The sequence below is a fragment of the Seriola dumerili genome, unplaced genomic scaffold (genome assembly GCF_002260705.1).
Source record: "Seriola dumerili isolate Sdu_G_001 unplaced genomic scaffold, Sdu_1.0 BDQW01000149.1, whole genome shotgun sequence".
Classification (NCBI taxonomy): Eukaryota; Metazoa; Chordata; class Actinopteri; order Carangiformes; family Carangidae; genus Seriola; species Seriola dumerili.
This window is the reverse complement of record NW_019174404.1, coordinates 17,684,008-17,710,006: the sequence shown is the minus strand read 5'-3', so window position 1 is coordinate 17,710,006 and position 25,999 is coordinate 17,684,008. Positions and strand designations below refer to the sequence as shown.

The 25,999-nt window shown below is 40.9% G+C and overlaps 1 protein-coding gene across 1 annotated transcript; it reads left to right on the top strand.

Moving 5' to 3' along the window:
• The first annotated feature begins 1,054 nt into the window (after positions 1-1,054).
• On the top strand, positions 1,055-25,151 carry lrfn5 (leucine rich repeat and fibronectin type III domain containing 5). Its single transcript, XM_022751123.1, has 9 exons — positions 1,055-1,251; positions 2,821-2,949; positions 3,063-3,243; positions 3,845-4,000; positions 4,959-5,218; positions 6,986-7,453; positions 23,081-23,354; positions 24,171-24,602; positions 24,717-25,151. Exons 1-9 carry the CDS (start codon positions 1,055-1,057, stop codon positions 25,149-25,151), a joined length of 2,532 nt encoding a protein of 843 aa, XP_022606844.1.
• The last annotated feature ends 848 nt before the right edge of the window (positions 25,152-25,999 follow it).

The following is a 25,999-nucleotide window of genomic DNA, read 5'->3' as shown; positions in this document are numbered from 1 at the left end:
AGTGCAAAAAAACAAGTCATATTAATGGCTTATAACTGATCTTCATCATTTTGACTTTTCATTTTACTTAGAAATGGTGCACTACACCACATTCCTTACATCATTCTCATTTCCTTCTTCTCCAGCTCACCTTTTTTATATGATGAAGTGTGAGAAACGTTTACTGAGGTAAAACCTCAACTTCTGTTTCACCTCCACCATATTTATGTGAGTGTGTGTGTGTGTGTGTGTGTGTGTGTGTGTGTGTGTGTGCGTGTGTGCGCATTTGCACTGTGATCTCTTTAATCCTGACTCTCCCATGCCCTTCAAGCCCCAATCAAGGTTGTCATTAATGAGCATTTTCTTTCGCCCCGCATCGCCCTGCTCCGTCTCTCTCTCTAAACCTTTCCTAATTAACAACAAGCACTGCTGCTTACTAATGATGACCGAACGTGTGTGTGTGTGTGTGTGTGTGTGTGTGTGTGTGTGTGTGTGTGTGTGTGTGTGTGTGTGTGTGCGCGTGCACAGCTATGCTGCTGGGCAATGAATAACTAATAAACATCTCCCCTGGTTTGATTAGTGATACCTAAAAGTTGGTGGTGAGACATTTGGGTTCATTTAGTGAAGTCTGTTCATTAGCAGTTTTATCAGAGTTAGAATCTCTACACTTACAAAGTGTAATAACTGTGTATGTAATAAGGAATTCTATTGATATGACCAATATTTTAAGTGGTTCTTATCATCCTATCTACAATATAAACACTCAGCTTTCAATACAGCTCTCTGCGTTGAAAGTTGCATACAGTTTAGTTGATACAAAAGAAAGTTTAGTGTATGATAAATTGTCTATTAGTCAATTTTCCTTGCACTCCTGCCTAAAGACTTTGCAGAAACACTGGAAAGATATTAAAAGACCATGTTAATAAAATGGTGAATGTGTTTCTATCCATTTCTTGTTTTGTTTTCTGCTTTGTTTTTTGCAGTATCTTATTTCCAGTATGGCTTCATCTCCGTTTCTCTCTTTGTGTCCGTCTGTCTCATTTTTCAGGTGTTGTGTCCAGGTGGGGTGGTTACCATGGAGAGGCTGTTGCTGTGTGTGATGCTGGCAGTTGCCATGGCAGTGCGGGCACAGATCTGCCCAAAGCGCTGCGTATGTCAGATCCTGTCGCCCAACCTGGCAACCCTCTGCGCCAAGAAAGGTCTGCTCTTTGTACCACCGAACATTGACAGGCATACTGTGGAGCTACGGCTGGCTGACAACTTTGTCACAAGGTAACAGTCACCTCCATGATGCTATTAACAACACTAGTATTTTCTACCACTCACTCTGCAAACGCTACTGCTATTGTTACTACCCTACTGCAGTTTTTACTTTTTGGATAGTGTTCATATAGAAATTAAAGGTCCAATATTTTACACTTTTTCTGTGTTTTATTTGAAGTATTGATATCCTTAAGAAGATATATTTGTGGTTTCATAAACCAAGAACCATCTCAATGTAGTTTTACATGTCCTCTCTCAGGCTTCTCTCTGGAGCTCTAGTAACAACAGGTCGGTGAGCCAATCAGAAGAGAGGAGGCTCAGAGCCTATCTTCTGATTGGATGACTGTTTTTTGAGTGATCTAATAAAAACATACCGGAAAACACTCAGAGAAACCACATCCTGCAAGGTTGGATGGTGGGACCCACCATCCAGGTGGGCTCGGCTTGGGGCATGGCTGAGGGCGGTGACTGCTTTGTTGTGACATCACAAAGTTCCAGAAGTCCTGATGGCTGGTTTTAAGGCTCAGTTTCTGAATACAGGCTGTGTGCATTTCTCTGTGGACTGAGCACTTTGATGCTTTCACAGGAGAGCACAACAGAACCTAGACCTGATTTATAATCAAAAAACAATATGGGACCTTTAACATTGACTCATTCATGTCAAAGACACCATAGCTTTGACATAGCGGGGTTGCTAATACAGAGGGCTTTGGCATAAAAACACAGCAGCGTGGCATTAATCCCTGGGCAGCGTTTTGTCATCTGAACAATTTATTCATTAACGGCAAAATAAATAAAAACAAACACACCAATCTGCCTGGATGTGAGGGTAAAACAGTGCTCTCTAAAACCTCATCTAAAACTTCAGTTCAAAGTGTGCTAACGTAGAATGAAAAAAATCAAATAGCTCAATGATGTACAGTGTTAAAACTTGTATGTTCACGGAAACCCCAAACACCAGAAGCATAGTCAGACACATGAATTATAGAGTCGTGGATAATGAACAACTTTCCCTCTAAACTGCAAGCAGAGAGTGATCTATGATGTCATGATGTAACAGCGCCCAGAGCTCCTCCAGCAAACATGAATAAGTCTGAGAATTTTTGGACAGAGCGGCATCACCCAGGGTGCTTTTTATGGGGATACGAGCACATTATCCTCTGGCACCAGAATGAAATAAAACTAATTTGGGTGTTTAAAGAAAGCACATTCTTCGAGGGCCCCAGAGTAAGTCGGAGTCGGTTCATAGTCAGTGGAGCAGCTCAAGGCTGTCTCCTGATGGCATTGCAGTTTCATGCCGTGGTTCTCTGGTTTGTAGCCTTTGGAGAGAGTTGTTCATATTGAATGAGCTCCACAGGATGAAAGAAATACCACGTGAATTCTGTTTTAGGATGAATTTTTCTTTAAAATGTTCTCTTTCAAGTCTAGTGTGCATTTGAACACTAATAAAGGAGCAACAAACATGCAACACCAATTTTTTAAAGGAATAGTCTGACATATTTATCTGTAGTACTGGAGGAAATATCAGAGGTGATATATGTTTGTCACTTGTTTAAATGAACTCATCTATATCCACAGTGTGAAGAGGAAAGATTTTGCAAACATGACACGGCTGGTAGACCTGACATTATCCAGAAACACCATCTCCTACATCACACCTCATGCCTTTGCCGATCTGGAAAACCTCAGAGCTCTACACCTCAACAGGTATGTCTAAGACATAGACTGATGAATCATGACTGTTGTAGTTTTTTTTTTTACAAAGCTGCAAAGATCTGGATGTTTAAAAAAAAGATTTTTATCCCTTCAATATCTCACAGTAACCGGCTGACGAGGATAGGCAATGATACATTCAGCGGGATGTCGAAGCTTCACCACCTGATTCTGAACAACAACCAGCTGGTGCTGATCCACCAGGGAGCGTTCAACGACCTGCTGGCGCTGGAAGAACTGGACCTCAGCTACAACAATCTGGACTCTATTCCTTGGGAGGCCATCCAGGTCAGAATCTCCTTAAACTGCAGCAGCCTCTCAAACCTGTTTAGCTGGAGGCCTTTAAAAAGAGCCAATTCCAAGCACAATAAAGTGGCCATAAAACCTTTTTGGCCATTTCTTAGAAATAAAATAAAAAGATCTTAGGGGCTTTTTGACAGAAGAGAGACCATTATCAGACAGTTCAATAGACCTATATGCACTTGTCATTGATTGTCTCACTTGAAGTTTTTTAATGTCTGTTCATTTTCATTGCTAAAAGTTACAATCATATTATTGCTTTTTGTCAGTCAACAGGCAATTTTTATGTGATCTCAATGTCACAGCTTCCTATTATATTCTTGAATCTTGAAAAGACTAAGTAGTTGCGATACAGTTGCAATAACACCTTTGCTGCGGCATCAGGTAACTGGTTTTCTAAATGTATTTAATCATATTAACACTCCAATTCAGCTTTAACATTTTTATCACCACTGAACATCAAGAGTGAAAGATTGAAAAGACAGTGACACTGACCATGAGTGTGCACCCTGAGAAGCCTTAAGTATTAAATCATCCTTATATAAGGTAAAATCATAAAGAAATCTGTTTTTCTCTGCTATTCCGACAGAAAATGACGAGCCTCCATACGTTGAGTTTAGACCACAACATGTTGGACTTTATTCCAGAGGGAACCTTCTCACTGCTACAGAAACTCAACCGGCTGGACGTCACCTCCAATAAGCTCCAGAAGCTCCCACCAGACCCTCTTTTTCAACGAGCTCAGGTATCCTTTACTCAAACGATTAAAACCCAACCCAACAAACAGTTTGGTCAAATAAGCTTTAAATTGATGATGGAACACATCATATATCCTTATAACATAAGAAACATCTTTTTTCTAATATTGTTTTTACGGTAACAGTTCATGCAAAGTGGTAGAATATTTTAAAATCACCAAACTACATTACAGCAAAAGATACAACTTTCCATGTAATTAACAATTCCATCTCTGCCTTAAAGACGAGACAAATGTGATGACCCTTCAGAGCAAAACTTTGTTGTTCGGTCGCTATGGCAGTCAATGGGGCAACTTTCATATTAGTGATAAATCACTGTAAATCTGTTTAAATGAGCTATTTGCAGGATTTGCTATTGCTATGCAGCCAGTGTTAGCATTAACAGCTGTTCACTTACCAGTCTAGAAGCAGCAAGTTCATCATGAAACTTCATTCCTTTACTCACCAAGAACTGTCTCCAGTGGTGGAAAGGAACACCAATGTCAACTCTTAAACTCCTAAATTCGAACTGAAGTTAGCACGCTAACCAGCTAGCCCCGGCCCAACTTGTCACTTTCCGATAGCGACTCATTGTAGCCTCCAGTCTGCCCTGAAGACATAGCACTGCTCAGAGGATGTAGTATAACCTCTTGTCCTGTAAACGCAACAATGGCCGAAGCTCTTGTCAAGCGACAATCACCACCACCCGCTCCCAGCAAGAATCCACACTCAGCAGCAGAGAAAACTCAAAGCTAATTTAAAACTTCTTCGAATGAATGTTTATTTCATCCACATTTTGAATCATGTTTCATGTTTTCTGGCCCTGGTGATTTCTACAGTCACACAGGTTAAAGAACAGTTTTTCACATCCTCCACATAAACAACTCCAGAATCAAATGTATAGCAGAGGTTTACTGGAAAATAACTTTTTGCTTGAACTTGTGAATCATTGTTTCACACTACCAGGTTCTGGCCACATCAGGAATCATGACCTCCTCTTCCTTCGCACTGTCTTTTGGCGGGAACCCTCTCCACTGTAACTGTGAGTTACTGTGGCTGAGAAGGTTGAACAGGGAGGACGACCTGGAGACATGCGCCTCACCCCAACTCCTCTCTGGTCGATACTTCTGGTCCATCCCCGAGGAGGAGTTCATATGTGAACCCCCCCTCATCACCAGATACTCCCATGAGATGAGGGTGCTTGAAGGACAGCGAGTCGCACTGAGGTATCAGTATTAGTTCTAATAATGTGAATAGATGCAATCAGTTTTAATAAGTTTCCTCATTATCCTACAAGCAATCACAAACACACACATAGACACACTCTCTATTTTAATTCCTGTAGCTGTGCATTGTGTTTATAAACCGCTCAAGAATACATGAAATGCCTTACTGTTCAATGAAGCACAACACAGGGACATTACACCAAAAATTTAGGATGGACAAAACTAAATCAAGACAACAGAAAGCTAATAATGACTTCATTTGCATATATATTGGTCACACGCTTCCAATCATAATAGATGTTATGTTTTCAAGTGTGGAAATATGATGAAAATTAGAAAAAAGGGGGCAAAGGAAATCAATGAGATGCCATTACTCTCTTTCCTTTATTGTGTCTTGCCTTCAGCTCAATGTATCAGGTGAAGTGCAGATTATCAGAGGATGAATTTACCCAAAGTTTTTCAGTTTTTGCAGCATAAAACTGCAAAAAGCCAAGGAAGAGTCAGGGTACACAGTTAGGTGTTGATAATGATTTTTTTTATCCGATATATCTCATTTGATAATGAATGATAATAGTTTACTCACTCTTTATTTTATAACTTCATGACTGGGAATAAGCTAATACCAGGTAATACATGTCCGGACACTGTCAGACATTTGTCAGTGTGACCCTGCAGCAAAGTCCACTGAAAAAATCACTACATTTCCCTTTGAGCTTATTCTGTTTTACTTCACTGTAATTATAGAATAAGTGAAGGGTCTCAATGACTCTGACATTTCTTTGTCCTTATTTTTTTATTGCTTATATCTTTAACAACTTCAAATCCCATTATAACTGCACACATTTTAATTACAGTCATTCACCTACAAAACATTCCCTGGCTTGGCGACAGTGGGCCAATTCTTTGCTCAAAATTGTCCTGATGGAGGGGTCCGTGGCCAGAGCGCTTACAATTTAGTTAAAGAGAGCGCGCAGTGCGACCAATTTAAGATCTTTTGTTGGTTTTGTTTTTGTGAGGATTTCATCTGGGGATGGGGGTGGGGGGGTCACTATTGGAAAGGAGGGAAAGGTAACAGAAGACTTTTTTTTTTACATGCTTGTTCTTTATATGCAACTCGGGAGGTGGTGTTAAAAAAAAAAAAAAAAAAGTGAGAAATTATAGGGTGTACAATGTTTCTCTCCTGTAATTTTCTCAATGAAAAAAATTATCACTTTTTTTTTTTTTTATTCAGTCCCTCAGTGTTTCACTTACATGACTTACTTGTCATAAGGCTTTAAAATCTATTTACATCTCTGCTTCATGACTGAACTACATTCATTATGAATGAGTCACACATGTAGTTCCTTGGTTTATTGTATTTACAGCTTTATTGTTTATTGTGTGTATATATATACATGTATATATATATATATATATATGTATATATGTATATATATAGTACTTACATAGTAACTCAATGCAAAACAAGGCAAAAATGTCACCAGAGATCTACATGTAACTGTACCCTGTCATTATTTCATACGTACCTGATTAATGAAAATTTATTTCTACATCCTTGCTGTAGTGTAAAGCGTGTTTAACTTAAAGAATATGTGCCCTGTTGACAGTCTAAATACTATCAGAGTCTTTTCCCTCCACTTTAGATTCCATGAGGGAAAGTGAAGGGATTCCAGAAACCACCATCAAGAAATTCTCTGCTTTTACTGTACAATTGACCCCATTCTGTCTTGTTTCTCATAAGTTCCACTCTACTGCTTTTCCTTAAAGGTGTAAGGCGAGAGGTGACCCAGAGCCAGCCATCCACTGGATCTCTCCAGAGGGCAAACTGGTGTCTAACTCCTCCAGAACATTGGTGTACAACAACGGGACCCTGGACATCCTCATCAGTACTGTGAAAGACACCGGCTCCTTCACCTGCATCTCCTCCAACCCTGCCGGTGAAGCCCACCAAACAGTTGACCTGGTTATTATAAAACTCCCTCACATCTCCAACAACACCAACAACATCCAAGAGCCTGACCCGGGATCGTCGGACATTTCCACGTCGACCCGAGGCGGGGCCAACGGCAGCAACGTGACGGGCGACGTGAAGGGCGGCGTGGACAAGAGGGTGGTGACGGCTGAAGCCACATCGTCGACAGCTCTGATCAAGTTCAACTTCCAGAGGAATATTCCAGGCATTAGGATGTTCCAGATCCAGTACAACGGGAGCCAGGACGACTCGCTGGTGTACAGGTAAGACTGACAGAATCACTACGTCAGAGCCAGACAGTTTACACTGAGTGGAGGCAGACAATTACCCAGGTCTGAGCTGTACCGATTAGATTACAGTAGATTAGATGTACCTGTAATGATCCTGTTGGAAAATGTGATCACAGGAAATAGTAACACAACACAGATGAAGCTGAGGCAAATAGGCAAACACTCTGACAGGACTACAACAGTGCTAGGAGGGCTCAACAAGGGTGCTTCAAGGGCACTATAAGGGCACTTGCAAGGGCACCACAATGGTGCTATGAGGGCCCTATGAGGGTGCTACAAGTGCACTATGAGGGCACTACAAGGGAACTACAAGGGAACTACAAAAGCACTACAAGTGTGCTTCAAAGATGCTACAATAGATAGCACCTTTTGCAGCACGTTAAGAGATATTATTATTCCATATTATTTCAAGGGCGCTACGAGAGTGCTACAATGCTCTGATCCCGTAAATGAAATATAAGCTATTGATATAAACAGTACAGCGTGTATGCAGCATGTACAGTAGGAAATAGCCAAGGATATACTGTATACCAAAAAGAAACGGCAATTGAAAAAATATTAAAAGCTATTAAATGATCAAGTGAGAATTATTATAAATAGAATAGTAGTAATGTTGAAGACTATGTGCATTTTTTTATATGTATCACTGTGTATGAAATTACGGCGCAGACAGATCAGTTCATATCAGGGCGGAATAGACCAGCATGGAGATGAAACAGGGCTGTGACGACAAAGACGGGGGACAAAACAGAGACAGTGAGAAAGTTCACAATCCTCATCCAAAACAACGCAGCTCCCCCTCCCCCTGCTGACTCACTGGGACGGCCTTGACAGGAACAGCTCTGCCAATCTTTCTTGACTTTTGCTATTTGTTCAGGATTACAAAGATTAGATGGATCTCGCGGGGAATGATTGTTATTTGAGCTAAATATTTACCCTGGTGAAATGGGGGAATTAACAAACACAAAGAGCCTTCGAAGGGAAATCTGCCAGTATTATCTGCCTTTCATATTCTGCTAATCTCCATACATACCTCATCAGTACACATCGTCATCACCGAGAGCTGGGAGAGAGTAAGGTTTGACTGTCTGGGTCACGATGATGACAATGCCCAGGGTCGTTAAGAAATTCATCTCTGAAGATATATATATATATATATTCTCTTTTTTTCCCCACAAACTTTGAATGTATGATCTTTATCTGTCTTTGACTGCACCAATGTATAATTAACAAACACGGATCATTCATATAAGACTCTGCTGGTGTTATCCGCCTTTCATATTATTCCTAATCTCTGTACATAATTCATCAGCACTTAACCCCATTCAGAGGATGCATCATAGAGAGACGGCGCCAATGGGATTCACAGCTGTCTGTCTTGTAGAGATAACATCATAGATCACATCATAGATCACATCTGTCTATCTATCTCTCGTTCTTCCACAAAGCACACTAAAGCCTTTTTGCATTTGTAGGGTTTTCACCTTACAAAAGGCTGAGTTTATACTTTTAGCCTGACGCTTAAAAATACTTGTTGGAAAGTTAGAGAGAATGACAGGCACAAACAAATAGCTTCCTGTGGGGGCACGGAGGTGGAGTGATGAGAGAGCCTTTCACCATTGTTCCCCTCCCTGTCACCTCACTCAAAGTCGTATCTTTGCCTCCTGTCTTTTCATCCTCTGGCTCTCCCTTCTTCTCTCTTTTCCAATATTCATTTGTGTGTCTCCGTGTTATTTTGCAGCTCTCTTGTCTTTAGATAGTGGATTGATTTCCATTCAACACCTCTGCTGGCACAAAGTAGCAACTCATCGATTCTTCTTTTTCATTACCCAAACACAGAGAAGAGAGAAGGGAGGCGAAGGAGAGGGAGAGAGAGAATAGAAAAGAGGGAGGGAAGAAGATGACAAGTGGAAAATGGAGGGGGGAATGAGTGAGGCGAGGGTGGGAGGGGAAGAGAATGACGGACTGGGGAAGACTGGTCCTATTGTCACACACAGAGCTCTTACTTTTCAGGTTCAATGAGAGCTTATCGATTTGCAGCACATTGACATTTGTGCACTTTACTCCCCACCTGCTCAACATATTGTTGTTGGGTGTAGGAGGGGCTCCTGTATGATTCCTCCGTACTGTGACTTCAGCACAAACAGATGGAAAAGTGAGCGATAGTTTCAAGCTTTTACCGGCATACCCCCACCGCCCTCCGGTTCAGTTCATCTCATGGACACGCTGCATGTCTGAAATGTAATAGTTGTAATACTTGATTCTGTATTGATCCATGCAGGGAAACCCCACCCACAGCTCCTTCCACAGGGAGGTCAGGGTCAGCTGCAGAGAAGCGCTGCCGGAGCTGACAGGGATTCAGTGTCTTGCTCAAGGACACTTGAGACAAGCAGATGATTACTCATACAGTAGTGGCGTTTGAACGCCCGTCCTCCAGCTTAAGTGTCACATTTCAGTTCCAGAGGCCGGCCTGTTGCCCAGTCGGCCACAAGAGTAAACCTCTTCACGCTCAGCAACTCACTGCATTGTAGGTTTTGTTTAGCGGAGCAATGATCAATTGCTTAAAGTAATGATGAGTATTTCCTTGTAATTACTACTCAAATGAAATGTGGCTGAACAAGTCATCATTTATATATCAAAATTGCGAATTTCAGATCACAAGAGCCACAGTTTTAATTATATCATGCAAAAACAACAGTGTCTTAACAAGCTGCAGCAAGTAAGGGTTGATTGTTCTCAGCTGCAGCTGGTTAACTTAATGATGTGAGTGGGCAAAACAATAAACTGGAAACCTTGCCTGTTTGCTGGTTAATATGCTTCTTGTATACACAATATGTTTTTTTCTTTTCTTTTTTCTTCATGTTTGAAAAATGAAAGTGTGGGCTTTTGTCTTTTTAGTGTTGTCTTGTCCGAACAGCTACAGTGCATGACCACTGACCATAATGTTAATGTAATGCTATCTCAACTGGAAGTCACCAGTCATTTAACAAACCATTGTCATGACATGACTGACCAACTATGCAGCTGTTATCTATAATAAAATGACACATTTGAATCTCATGATTAACAATGAATATTATTGAGTAATGTTAATTATAACACAAATGTCATGTTTTAATGGAGCTTTCTGTCAGTTATAGCTATTGCTACATAGCTAACATTATAATTATAAGCTGTTTACTGACCTGAAAGAAATGTTGTTCAGCATCAAACTTCATTCCTTTACTCAGAAAGAGCTGTCTTCAGTGGTGGAAAGCAAAAACTCTCTGTCACGTCTTATCTTCTACTGAAGTTAGCACGCTAATCAGCTAACTTTGTGATAGCGACTCACTGTATCCTCAGGTCTGCTCTGAAAACATAGCACTGCTCAGAGGGTGTATTATAACCTCTTTTTTATAGAATTATAAATACAACAATGGCTGAAGCTCTTGTCAAGCAACAATCACCACCACCCGCTCCCAGCATCAATTTTCTCTTCAGAAGCACCCGCCTTCATTCAGAAGTTGACTTTTTTTCTGACTGACTAGTTTGAACCCTGGGGGGACCTGAACAATAAGAGGTCTCGAAAAGTGGTGAAGGGCCTTTATTAGGTTCTCTCAAAAAAGGCAGCAGAAGTCTTAAATTTCATTTAAAACATTCTTGAGGCTTTTTTTCTTGCCCGTCTTAGACAGTACAATTAGCTATACATTTTGGCTGTTGGTGGGAAGCCCATCGATTCATTTTGGACATGTCAATTTTAGCAAAAACTTAAATTATCAAATTAATTATGTATTTTTTGGTTCAATCGATCCACCATTTTCCTGCATCTTATCTGGGTCCAGACAGACAGATTGTGAAATAACAGGTCCCTGGGCATAGACAAGTAAAAGACTTGCCACCTCTCTTGTTTAGATGCCAAAGCTGCTGGAATTTTCTTGCGCAGAATTCACTTTCACTCTTTCACTGTGATCGCAGAACAGTTAAATTACAATTATTATTACAATTATAAACGTTTCTTAGGAGTCAACCCAAAACTGATAGAATTCAGGCTCATTTTGTTTTTTCATCAAGGCTTTCCAGTGTATGGACCAATAGAAGCTTTATCAAAAGCTGTAAACATGGAGGTTGTATTACACAGTGCCCAAAAGAAAACACTTTTTCTTCTCCTCCTGATGCTACTCATTCATCTACTCAGCAACTTGAAAACTTTGGATTTTTTTTTTTCTTTAATCTCTTTTGTATTTCTTATCTTCACTAGGAGCTAAATTGAGTCATCCACATGGCCCTCTAAGCCTCAGCTGTTAACTCCTTATTTCAGGGTCAGGTCCAGGGAAGGCTGATGTCGATGAAATAATGCGCTGACCTTTCACACATGACCTATCGCAGCAGAGGCGGCACATGCAGTCTTTGGCCTTTACACCTCGCTGGTTTTTATTGAACAATTCACAGCCGCGTCGATGATGATAGTAAAACTCACCGTCAGCATTGACATTGACATCCATAAAACGGCCACAAAGAAGAATGTGCTCTTATTTAGCTGCAGGGGCAATTATTGCCCTTAATTAAGGGTTGGGATGATTGCAAGCCATTCTGGGATTACAGAAAGAATGAATTCCCAAATTATGAGATGAGCATATCTATTGTTTAATCAATGAATAGATTCAAAATGATCATGGCTAAAAAGGCTATTGAAGATATGTGAGCCTTGAACAGAGAAAGGAAGAAAGAGAGATTGATGGAATAAAGCTTTCTAATAAGATATAATTGATTTTGCATGATAATGATATGTATTAACATTTTTTTGTTTGATAAAGGTAATTAATAATGTGACAGCATTTGGGCTGGGTTTTGCTTTACTTAAATCTCAAGCAAAGCTTTTTTTTTTCTTTTTCAGAAACATAAACAGTTTTTCTCTTTCAGCCATTTATGCTCATCTTGTGACAATTTGTGAGAGTCCTGACCTCCCAGGTTGGAAACTATTGCTCTACATGGTGTTCAAAGTCTTCCTGCTGAAGCTTTTGGTTTATTCAGGAGTTTGTGGTGTTGAACTTGGTCAGATTTAAACATTTTGCATCTAAAAATTATGGAACCGGCTCTAAAATGTGAACACCCACAAGGCAAAACTCACAAGTTATCAAAAAAGAACATGACCTATAGCAGTTTAGTTTTTCACAGGTTGAATCTGTCACATGCTCATTCAATATGTGCAGTGAAATGCAGGGTTAAGGCTGTGTAACAAGGCTATCAGTGGATGCGATGATAATAATTGCAACTAGATCAAAAATGAGAATTAGAAAAGAATGAAAAATGACAAAGACAAGAATATTAAATGCATGAGAGTCAGCTTGAACCTCAGAACATTATGAAGTGTAGAGATGAGGAGTGGGCTGAAAGATGATGATGATAATCACCAAGCTCTAAACCAAACTGAGCTTTGAAAATAATTCAATGAAATACTGAAATTCTGTTTGCCATTGCCATACATTAACATAAGCCCTCAACAAAGGGTTAAGTTATGGCTTCCAAGTCTGCAGACATTACTTTTTCAACATACAGTATCTGCTGTATTTCTCTTTCATTGGACCCGAACTCTCCTTTGACATTTACCAATTGACTTGAGAACACACACACGCAAAACCCATTCTCCCTCCACCCTAGTCCTCATCTGCTCTGCTCTGCCTGTTTTGTTTTGTTCTTTTTTCCTCTATGTTCTTTCAGCAGTTGTTTTCCACTCCAGCAGACCCATCGAGCTACAGGGGCTGGTTGCCATTTGCCAAAAAAACTACACATCAAGCAAATTGTGTGGCAAGCTTTTTTATGAGGCTACACAACAGGGGGTTCGGGATGAATCCAGGCTTTTAAAAAGGCCCACTCCCCCTCCTCCCTCTGTCCCTCCCTCTCACACTAGGAGGAAGTAGTTTATCCTTGCCAATGGTCCCTGCGGCCCAGGTATAACACCTAGCTCAGCTGTGCTTAAGGCGTGAAAAAACCTCTGCCTTTATCGCACAGTTATGTTCCAATTCTGATTTTATAGCACCATAAACATATCGTGGGCTTAACGTAACAGTGTTATTGTTGTAAATAGTCTATGGGGTTTTAAACGCAGGTGAGTAGTACAGGGGAACTACCACAGCAGCTAGGAAGAAGGGAAGGACGAGTGGTGAAAGGCAGCAAAGGACGCAAGGAGGAAAGGAGAGATAGAAGGAGGCAAACAGAACGTAAAGAAGATTTATATGACTCTTCAGTGAGGTGAGAGAGGGGAGGAAGAAAGAAGAAAGAGGTTGTGAGAAAGGAAGGAATGAAGGAAGTAAAAACAGTAGGAAGCATGGGCAAAGGGAACAAAGAAGAGGTGGGAGGATAAATTGAAAACAAGTTGGAAGTAAGAGGAAATGAAGGACAACAAGAAAGGGAGGATACAAGGAAAGAAGGAAGGATGGAGTAAAAAGGGGCACAAAGTTAGAATGGATTAGTGAAGAAACAACAGTATGGAGGGGGAAAGTATGGAAGGAGCCAACCACAGCATTAAGGATAGATGTAGATGACTCAGCTAAATGGAAGAATGGAGCTGAGCTGGGCAGATGGAGGTCTACACCCAGTTACAGATAGTGCTGAAATGTCTTCCCCGCATCTGGGACAGCTCTCGCTGCACGGCACTTTGACATCCACTCTGCGGTGCATGTTTGCACTGAGCTCAGCAGTAATGAGATCTTGCTAAGTGTGGAGCGTCATTGCTTTTGTTTTGGAATTAAGAATTGACAAAACTGGGTCCCCTGCTGGTGGCTGTCATTCAAGAGAAGACCTCAAACCAGTCCTCCCATATACTCTATAGTAAATGTAACATTTTTTATGATAAATCGCATGTATGCTTTGCCATAATGGTCACTGAATAACATTCCAATCATTTTCCATTTTCCATCAGCAATGTATAAATGAAGCTGTTGTCACTGTTTTGCTATTAGTTGAAACTGAGTCCTTCATAATATTCAATTTACATTGTAAATGACTTATTTAAAACTGCATTAATTGATTTTTTTTTGGCTATTTGGGGCAGCGCAACAAAACTGTAAAACACAACACTGACGTTTACCTTATGACGTCATGGTGAACTTGTTAGCAAAACTGTGTATATTTACACATTCAGCAGACGTGGAGCAACACTAGCTGTCATTCATTAATTTCAGTTATAGTTCCGGCCATTTGGAAAATGGAAATATTTCTTCTCTTTAGCTAAATGCTAACTTTACCTGTCTGATGTTTGTTGCTGACAGGTGGCAGCTGGTTAGTATAGTATCAGGCCATACAACCAAAACAATTAGCTTTAAGATGCAAAAATGTTCCATAGAGCTCAGGGAAACTACAGAGTTGGGTAATACATTTATGTGGGCTTGAAACTTAAAGTTACACCTTTCACATTACACATGGTCATTTCATTCCTCGTGAATATAAAAATATTGACAACAGCAGCTTTAAGTTTTTGACTTCTGTGTAACAAACTGTTTTTTGACTGCAGCTCAGTTTGATCTGTAGTGCTAGACAAATTATCCATAAGAGTAATTTGATATTCATAAAACTCAATTCCAAATTATAATTAGTTTATATTATTAGATCTTTTATTCATACTTTTACAGGAAGTAGTAATTCATTACACCGTGATTTGTTAAAACCCTCTAGATGGCAGCTGTATTTCAAAATACAGGAGCTAAACTTCAAAGCTGTTTTTCTTCTCAGATCTTTTAGTGTGTGAGGATGAATATGAGGAAAGTAAATCAAAAGGTGGGGATAATTACAGTTTTTAGAAAATACTGGCATTTCAATAAAGTGACAATGTGTGTTATTGTAATATTATGACTGTTATTGAAATAGAATTTGTTAAACTGTTCAGTGGTGGGGAAAATATTATCCTAATCCTCTGAGTAAGTTACCACCAGTGGGAACTGTTCATTCCTTCACTGTGGAATCATTGCTAATCCGCGAGTTAGATGGCTAATGTTTACTTTTTCACCAAGTGTAAAACTATTCTCCCTGAGTCGAGCAGAGTTTAATGAATAAAAATGGATGGGGAGGTGTTAGCAAAGCCCACCTGGCCTGGGCTCAAAATCCCTGTTCCACCTCTGACTACAAGCTGTGTGGAGGCTTGTTAACCATTAGCTCTGGCATCAGGGGCATTATGCATGGCAAAACAAAGATAAGATGCTAGCTTCTGCAGTGTTTTCTGTCTGCCTTCGAGACTCAGACCTATTAGCATGGCGTTGTGCCATCTGCTGTGTAAGCTACATTAGCTTTGAGGTCAGCAGTAATGGAGCGGACGTTGAACTACCATTAATCCTCTTCACTTTCTTCTTGGAAACCAGTTAATCTTTACTGGTTTGATTGCAATTGTTTGCTTTACAGTGGACTGTGTCGTTTGCTTAACAGACTGAATGTCCTGTTACTGTTTAGTTTACTACACTACATAAAAGCAAAAATAACTATTTGGAAATATGAGGGTAACGCATGTTTAAAAAGTGCAGTGTCAAGAAAAGTTTATTAAAACCCATTGCTGTTTTTGCATGCTACTTTGTTGGCTTATCTGACAAAGTTTTCCATGTTTCAGGCTATTGAATTTAGACTAGCTTGCAATGTGGTGGCATGGGAGGCTTTAGCCAGAAGCACTGAATAGCATTTTCTGAAATAATTGGACAACCTACTTTTAGATATCTGTGACCCACATTTTGGTCCCTTCCCAGTTTGAGCAACACTACTGTGCAATTTCACAATGTTTTTCTATTCAAATACCTCTAACAAGAGTGGGTAGTGGTAACATACTACTGATACTACTGAGATTTCACACCAAATTACTGTATTCTTTCAGTTTTACAGAAAAAATTAGATAATAATAATGATACATTTTTTATTTACAAGCGCCTTCCTGGGCTCCCAACGACACCTTACAGAGAAAATACAAACATTCAGAAGCATAAACCAGATAGACAATGTATGAATGAAAATAATAAAATATACACAATAAGGAATGCAAACAGCCTTATCAGAGTTTTGGTGTATTATTTTACAACAAAGGTAGATGCTATAATATAATGAAAATTTCTTATGACCCTTATTACCAAGACAAGTCATTTAGTAGCTATTCTGGCCCTTTGATCACATGATTCTCATCAGCAGAGTTTCTGTAGTTGGAGCTTTCAGTCACATCACATGATCTTCAACAGCAGATGGAACTGGGATATGTCAGATGTCATAGACACATGACACATGGGCAATATTTTCTAGTTGCTTTGTTTTAACTTCACTCTCGGGAAATGTGCTTATTTGCTTTGGTGTGAGTTAGATAAGATCAATACCACTCATATGTTTATTTATATCAATACTTTAACGGCCAATGGGGAAACGCCAACTGGCATTTAGCTGAGCAATGGTTGAAATATGATCAGTCAGTCAGTCAGTCAGTCAGTCAGTGAGGGAGATTAAAGAGCTGGCCGAGCTGTTGCGGTCCAGCCAAAAATTTTTAATCATAGTAAATTTTCTGGATCTTCCCTAAAATTGAACTGGTTCTTTCCTGGCCCATGCCCCATTCTCCCACTTGTAAGTCACTGCCCAAATGAGTACATTTAATGTCATTCAAATCAGTTCAGTACTTTTTGCTTCGTCCTGCTGAAAAACAGAGAAACAAACAACATACAGCAACATATAGGTGAAAACACGACCTCCTTGGTGGAGGTAATAATGCTGATTAAAAACAGTTGCCAGGTGTTAGTAATCAAAAGAAAACAAACATTTTAACACAATGTGTGAATATTAAGTTTTAATCACAAACTTTCAGTCCTCTGATGAAATGCAAAAACAGTATTCCCCTTCATGTCTAGCCCAGAGCAGTGAATATCATTTAAAAACACTGGAAGTTGTTCATCCAGTGTGTCACACATGGTCAGACTGGGCTCCGCTATAGGGAAGCCAATGACTACCGACTACAGCTGAGTTAATAGGAGCCCTGGCCCCTTATCGCATTGCTGTGGGTCGACCTAGAAACCCTGGTCTTGTGTCTTGAATCATTGCCATGAATGCCATTTTTCTCTTTTGGAATAATGCATGTTTGTGGCATGTAGGTTTTGTCCAATATTTAATCATGTGAAATGCCCTGAAATAGAACAATCTGGTATCATAGTTCACCGCTCTGTGCATGGAGGCAGTCATTTGTCTTGAGACAAAAAGCTGAGAGCGACTAATGGAGATCACACTGGCCTGCTGGCTTCGTCCCAGCTGGAGTAAGGAAAGGAAAGCTAAAGTTGATTAACACACACACACACACACACACACACGTGCATGCTCGCACGTGTGCATGCAGATACACACAATAAGAGTTTGGGTTTTACTAGCATATAGACTTGTATCAGTGATGAATGTTGGCAGAAGGCCAGACACAGTGACAGCCACAGGGAAGAGGAAGCTGCCATGGGAGGGGAAGATTATTGTAATGGAACTCACACACACGCATGTCCACACATATATACTGCAGATGCATGCAGACATAAGTGCACAAATGCATACTCATAGAGGAGCATGCACACAGACATTTTCTCTTGTGTAAATTGTGATAAAACCCAGAAACACACACAGACGCCCTGGGCTGAGGGCTTGGCAGAGCACAGTAGATAGATTAGTGTAATAGTCTCGGCCAAGGCAATCATCTGCCCACTGTAGGGCTTCAGATACTGGCAGCAAGATCCAGCTCAGACACAAAGAAATTAGCCACAATGAATGAGTCAGTTTGGATGAGTTCACAAATGCTAACGGCTCACACAGTCAAGAAATAATTGTATGCAAGACCAAAAAAAAAACTGATTTGCATGAAAATGTATTTTGTGCACTCAGCATGCAGTGGAACAGGGTCCAAATAAGCCAAACACATTGTCAATATTCTGACTGTTCCATGTATCTATGAATTATAAATGATGACAGCTTGGCTTACACGTCCACAATGAAAACTCTGCAATGCGAGTTTCATTAGCCGGAGCGTCCGGTCGGATGGATTTTGCTTAGAGACATTCTAATTTGGCCTGTGTCCAGGATGAGTCATGTAGCTAATGGTTTCTTGGAAGCAAAGGTTTGTGAAGTGGAGAAGAGAGAAAATGTCATTTATTCATGCAGATACATGGCTAAGCAGCAAACAAACGCTCGAGAAAGACAGATAATTAGTGTCCATTAATAGATTTCCAACCAAAACATATTCAGAGTTACAACATTTGGTTTTTAACTCGCCTTGTTACTGTTTTCACTCATGATTGTTTCCCTTCGATTTTGAACAAAACCTACAGATCAATATCCAGATAATGTGAGATTTATCAAACAGAATCACTGTCTGTTTCTACTTCTGGAGCTATAAGATATTGATCAAGAGAGATAAGAGATAACATGGTGGTACACTGACAGAAGAAGGGGTTTTCTTCTTGTACAAATACAGCAGAGATGTACTTCCATGGTCTTAATGTTTCTTTCCTGCTATTGATTTTGGATTGACATGTTCAACAGTGCTGTGCATCATCAAAAGGATGAAATGAAGGAATCTCTTTGGGAAGAGTGGTGTTGTAGTCGTCCAGTAGAGTTCTCCATGTTATTATCTCATTTTATTCATTAACCATTTAATTGATTAACCAATTCCAATTACTTGGAATGAATGACTTGTGGAATGAAATACACAAGTGTGAACATGACAATGATTATTCATTACACCAAATATGTTTATGGCACAGATGGTCATATTGTTCAAATTAAAAGCAGAATTTCTGAAATATTTCCTTTAATATTCCTATAATAAAATTATTCATAAGGTAACATTGTCACCACCAAAAAAAAAAAAAATAAATCTCCAAACTTGTTCACTTTGAACGATTTGAATAAATTGTTAGAGTTTGACAAAAAATATCTGACTTTATTCTCTACTTGTTAAGATAAATAGACCATTACAAAACCCACTGGTGATTGTTTCATATATGAATCACAATTCTCATCTTCTTCTGAATCAATTCATCCATGCATCATCCATACCGCTTATCCTTTTAGGGCTGCGGGGGGTGCCACTGTGCCGCCCACTCCTTACCAATTCAAAATCCCCCCAAAAAAGACAGATTTTTTGTACATGTTAATGAAGCTGTGTTAATGGAAAAATAAAACGTGGCACGGAGATGTAATAACTCAGTCATTAGCTTTGCATGAAGCAAGTGAAGTTATGAGGATTACGTGGATACTTTGCACCCATCACCCAGAGACTAACATTAGTGGAGTGGAGCACTGAATGTTTCTGTCGTATTGTTTCATATTTCAGTGGAGTAAGAGCATGAAAATAGTTCACAGCTTTCTGTTAATTCAGTGGAGAATCCGGGGATTGATGGATAACATGATGTCAGTGTGACAGGAACAGTCAGTGCAGCCTCAGCGGCTCTCCACATAATCAGGACAGAGATTTGTTTGTCATTTGTTTGTCACAGGTGCGACTGCGGCAGTCAAAGCTGTTCAGAGTAGGCGAAATATTCATAATACAAACACATCAGGTTCACCGCACCAAGCTGGGCAGTGTGTGTGTGCGTGTGTGTGTGTGTGTGTGTGTGTGTGTGTGTTCCACCATAAACCACAATACGCACCCCAGAGTGTATGAGCTATTTGCTGATAAGGTTTGCTGAGATGAAACCAGAGGCCTTTATGTTGGTTTTCACTTATATTTGCCACCTTTGTATGTTTTGATAACAACAGTTATATAGTTTTGCATTATGATAACAGGTCCAACACCCCTTGTTTTTGATATTCACTCAGAATACAATGATCAGCCACAACATTGATACCAATAGCTGGTTTTATTAATGATCAATGTATATGACCCCACGAGTACTAAAACAAGTAGTGTTCTCTCCTCTGCTTGATGTTTTCATCAGTATGGGGGCAAACCACACACACACACATACACGCATGCGCACGTGGGCACTCACACACACACGCGCGCACACACGCGCACACACACACACACTGCCCAGCTGTCATTATTCCTATGGTGGGACACGTAAAGTCACACTGAAGTTTGCAGATTAATGATAGGAGCGGAATGTCACCTGCACTTAAAAGCTCAGATACAAGCGGTTACATTTGTATACACATAGCCTACATACACACAGACAAAGATTCATTTCCACATTATTGCTGTGGCCTTGGGCCTTGTGTGTATGAATGTGTGTCATGTGGTTGAGTGTCACAATAACCAGCAAAGCATTAATATCTTTCTGTAAAAAAAGAAAACAGAAAAAAAAAAGTGTTTGTTTCATAACCTTGCACATTCTGGGTCCATCATCTTCTCGGAGACTTAAACACTGTCATGCTCTCAAACAGGGACCATTGTTTACTGACGCATTAATACTGCATGTGTCTAGTATATGTGTTTTTTATATGTGTACTCATTGGATTGTTGGAACATGTTCTTAAGGCTGAACGCTGAACTAAATGTCGATCTCCTCCGCTCTTAAATCACAGTGCAGCTCCGTGGTGGGCAAGTCAAATATCGTCTTGATATTTGCAAAGACATGAGCTATCGGCGAACGTTCTGATGATCGTCTATCACCGATATCATCGTCCATCGCCAGAAAAACCTGATGAGAGCGAGACCTTAGCCACGAAACATGAAGACGCACATGAGGAGATGATGCATTTACGCACATACATATACAGAGATAATCATACTGAGAGGTCACAGACACACACACACACACACACACACACACACACACACTCATAGCAGAGCCTCCAAAACACTCATGTATCCTTAGTGGAAGCGCCTGTAGTATCAGTAATAGAAAACAACGTTTAACAACCTAAAAATCTACATAGTTTAAAAATATCTTGATAAACGTTTAAAGCCAGTTACTGTTTATAAGGTTGTGGCTGATTGCTGTAGATGCTCACGCATACACACACACACACACACACACGCTCTCTTGCATCCTTGTGCTGTTATTCCGCTGGGAACACACTAATGACCTCCCACTACATTCATCCTCTTGCTCTTAATACTCACCATTAAACCTTTACATGTCTCCTAACCTTCACTTAACTCCAACTCCAAACCAGATGCTTAACCTGGCCAAAGTAACCCTCGGCTCCTCCCAGTGCACGCGAGGCCGCGAGCTGTGAACCGGCCGGCCTCTTGTGTTTTAATGAGGAATTTCATTAGCATTTTAATGAGGAAACCTGGGGAAAGCTGACAAGACGTTTTAAGGAAATTGAGGGACAAATGTGCAAATTCTTTAGTCAGTGCGACCAGTGAAGAATAACCAACTTTAACTCGGAGTGGCAAAGGACCTTTGTATTTGTCCAAACGAATATATGGATTGATTGAAAACTATTTCCCTTTTGTGTTTCACTGTGAAAGATTTTGTTCTACACTTGTGCTCAATTGGAACACAGTTTGCCCGCTGTGAAAGGGCGTCTGCTCAAACGTCCTTGCAATAGTAAATCATTTAATTGGACTCCTGTCCTGCTGATGACTTGTGGGTTTCTGTTTTTGAGGATTCAGCAGCCAGCTATACACATCTGAGCAGAGTGCATTGATTCTATACCCTTTTCCTTTTTACTTCCCTGTTGAGTATTTTTACCACATTACACTCCAGTGAATGGATTATTTAGGTTGTACAGAGAGAGCATTCACATAATGTTGTCCTGCCAGTCCCCTTACTGTTAGATTAAGAAATGTTGCTTGTAATTGTACCCAAGGCAAAGTACAAGAGCTGTTTAAAGCAGCTTTAATGAATATATGTTCATGTTATGTTTGTAGTCCCTCAACTCTAAAGAGCATTTCAGTCAAATTAAAATAATGAGCAGGAAGGGTTTTCGGAGTTGTCTGAGATAGTGTAAAGTTCCGGTCAAGAAAATTTAAAAGTCGCATATTTTACACTTTCCCTGTGTTTTATTTGAAGTTGTGATCCATAAGAAGCTGTATTTATGGTCTTAAGAACCTAAAACCATCTCGGTGTAGTTTTACATCTTCTCTGTCAGGCTTCTCTCTGGAGCTCTAGTAACAACAGCCTCTCTTCTGATTGGCTGACTGTTTTCAGAGTGATTGAGTGACCGATATCAGGTAAACACTCAGTAAAAACCAAATCCTGTAAGGTTGGATAGTGGGTCCAGGTGGGCAGTGACTGCTTTGTTGTGACATCTCAGTGTTACAGAAATCCTGACAAGTCGTTGTAAGGCTCAGTTCCTGAATACAGGCTGTGTGTCTTTCTCTGTGGACTGAGCGCTTTGATACTTTCACAGTATTGATATAGAAGCTAGACCTGCTTTATAATCAAAAAATACATAGAAATCTCACTTTATATAATATGGGCCCTTTAACCAACGGCTGATGTCAGGCCATATAAATCCATATGGTTTGAGGCCATCTAAAAAAGCTGTTACAGTACATGACATTGGAATATACATGTTGGTGTAACATGATCCATCCTGATAAGAATCCTAACTGTACCCTTACCAGCACATTCCTCTACTGGTTGTATATTATTCTTCTCAAAGTGCCTTTAGTTTGTTGAAACTCACATATTTAAATAAACATTTGTGTTTCCTGTGTCTCCCTCCCCTTTCCATCCACAGAATGATCCCCCCGTCAAGCAAGAACTTCTTGGTCAACAACCTGGCCGCGGGGACCCAGTACGACCTCTGCGTGCTGGCCATCTACGATGATGTCATCACCTCTCTGACAGCAACCCGCGTGGTCGGCTGTGTGCAGTTCACCACCGAGTCAGAGTACATGAGGTGTCATTTCATGCAGTCGCAGTTTCTCGGCGGGACTATGATCATCATCATTGGAGGGATAATAGTGGCCTCGGTGCTCGTTTTCATCATCATCCTGATGATACGTTACAAGGTGGGTCTCTCCGTCTGTCACTCTTAATCCTCTCCTGCCAGAAATGAGAGAGAATAAGAGGAGAGAGCTTTTCATTATGTGAGACAATTGGGATTATTCGCATGGCGGCCATGTACTGCCCAGATCTAAACCTGCCTTTACGCACCACTACACTTCTGCTGTTAACGTGTTCGTTCACGGCGGTGACAAACAATCACAAGCCATTTTTGAGCATTTAAGATTTAAGAATGCATCTCTGAGTCTGCATAGCGCTACGTGATTATTGACCCCTGTATGAAAGTCCATTCATGCCATGAAAAGGAAAAACATCATGATTTTTTTTTCTTTTCATGGTGACAAAAAATGGCAAAGGATAACTAATTGTAGAAACTTTATATATATATATATATATATATATATATATATATATTTATATTTATATATACATATACTGTAAATATATATATATGTATTGTCAAGAAGGTATATTGCGTGCAAAGGTATTAAACAATTACATCACAGATTAAACAATTACATCACAGAATCAAAGCTAAGTCTAACCGATCATATGTCATAATTGTGGCTCAAGACATAAGGTCCTTGGCTGTAAACATTTCACTCTGCAGGATTTACAAGGATTCAAACTGACAAGATTGACATTAGGTTCACTTCTATATAATTTATTTATTTGAATAGATTTTCTGTTTGTAGCTCTTGTAATTCTTGGTCACTGAGTTCATATTTTCTCTGTCATTTTGCCTTGAGTTCATATGCAAATATTTGAGTGTGGGAAAAAAAGGATGAAAACCTCTTTGCTTGTGTTTTTTTTTTCCACAGGTGTGTAACCCTGGGGAGGGCGGTAAAGGCGTTTCAATGTCGATGACCAACGTTCACTCACAGACCAATGGGCAGCAGTCGCAGGGATGCACTGTGACTCCCAGCGCCTCTAAACATGGCTCAATCGGATTAGACGACCTCTCGGGAGGCACAAAGAAGAGGAGCGGAGCAGCAGCAGCAGGAGGAGGAGGAGGAGGAGGAGGAGGGGGCAAGGATACGATGACTCATTCGTCCGACTCTTCCCTGCCTGACTGCTCCACCACTACGTCAGTTCTCAGCCAGCCTTGGACGGCTAGAAGCCCGACAGCTGGAGCCGAGGAACGGGAGAAAGCGGGTGAAGAGAGAGCTCAGGCCGGCATCTCCACGCCCACCACCACCACTGGTTCACTACCCAAGCCAAAGCGGATGCCCGCCCAAAGTAAGCCAGGCTCGGCGTGCTCCAACACCTCGGCTATCCCTGAGAATCTCCCCACCTCCCAACGCCCTCCTTCCTCCTCCTCCTCCACTGCCTCCTCCGTCCTCCTCCCTTCCTCCATCCCTCTGGAGAACCTCAACACCAACCGCAACAACTCCACCTCTCTCAACCAAACCCCGCCTCCCTTCGCTCCCTCCCCTTTCTCCAGCCAACACCCCACGCCGAGCCCCGTCCCCTCCATCCGATTCAGAGAGACGCCCATCCTGCGCCGGGCTCCCCACGCCGCCTCCTCCTCCTCCTCCGCCACTGTTTCCTCCTCCGCCAAGTACCAGACTCTCCCTGTGGAGGAGGGAGGGAGGAGCAGGGCGAGGAGGAGGTACTCGCTCAGTGAGGGAGGCCCAAAGACGCACTCGTCACATCAGGGAGGAGGAGCGCCCAGATTAGGGCGCATAATGCGAAACAAAAGGAGCCAATCAATGAGCGGGATGCTGCTCCCTAAAGATGGGGACGGAGACTCGGACAAAGGACGCTGTGATTCAGACTGGATCTTAGAAAGCACGGTTTGAAGTGGAGCGAGGCGGCGACTATAAAATAAACTTTGGTTTATCCATTATTGTTTATCTTTTGTATGAGTGTGTGTCTGAGACTCTGTGTGTTAGTTTGAATTTGTTTCTAGATGTGTGAGTGAAGGTACAGGTGTGTGTGTGTGTGTGTGTGTGTGTGTGTGTGTGTGTGTGTGTGTGTGTGTGTGTGTGTGTGTGTGTGTGTGTGTGTGTGTGTGAGAGCATTTGTGACATATGTTTTTTGCCGTTTAGAATCTGCGTTTTTGGTGTGTGTGTGTGTGTTCATTCATGTTGTAGCTGGATGATTGACTGCGAGTGTGTGTTCTGCGTTCATACTGTTTCTTTTTTCAACCAGGTTTTTTTTTTTATTATTATTTTTCATAACTTTTCTCCACAACTCTTTGTATTCAGTTTACAGTTTTTTCACTTTGACAATTTCCTATCTGTTTTGCAGTCGGTCATTCAGCGAGTGGATAACTTGCCTTGTCTCGTAGCGTCCTCGGGTTGTCTCGTTGGTTCCACTTTATAGCACAAAAAGAAAACAAGACAATGGGCTCGCCACGTCATTTCCCGATTCACACTCACCTTATCTGAAAATACCACAAAAAGGGAATAATTACAGGAAAAAAAGAATGAAAAAAAACAACAACAATACAAGAACTGAAAAGCACACCATTCTTAACGTTCACACGCCCACAGAGAGTGTGCGTCCATACGGTGGCAAGAGAACAGCAGTCGGTGCCTTCTTTTGCACTAACAGACCCTCTGACAGATGATAGAACTGGATTTAAAACTCCACCACGGCTCCACGAACGAGGGATTAGGACAGAGGGGGGGGGGCAAACAAAGGA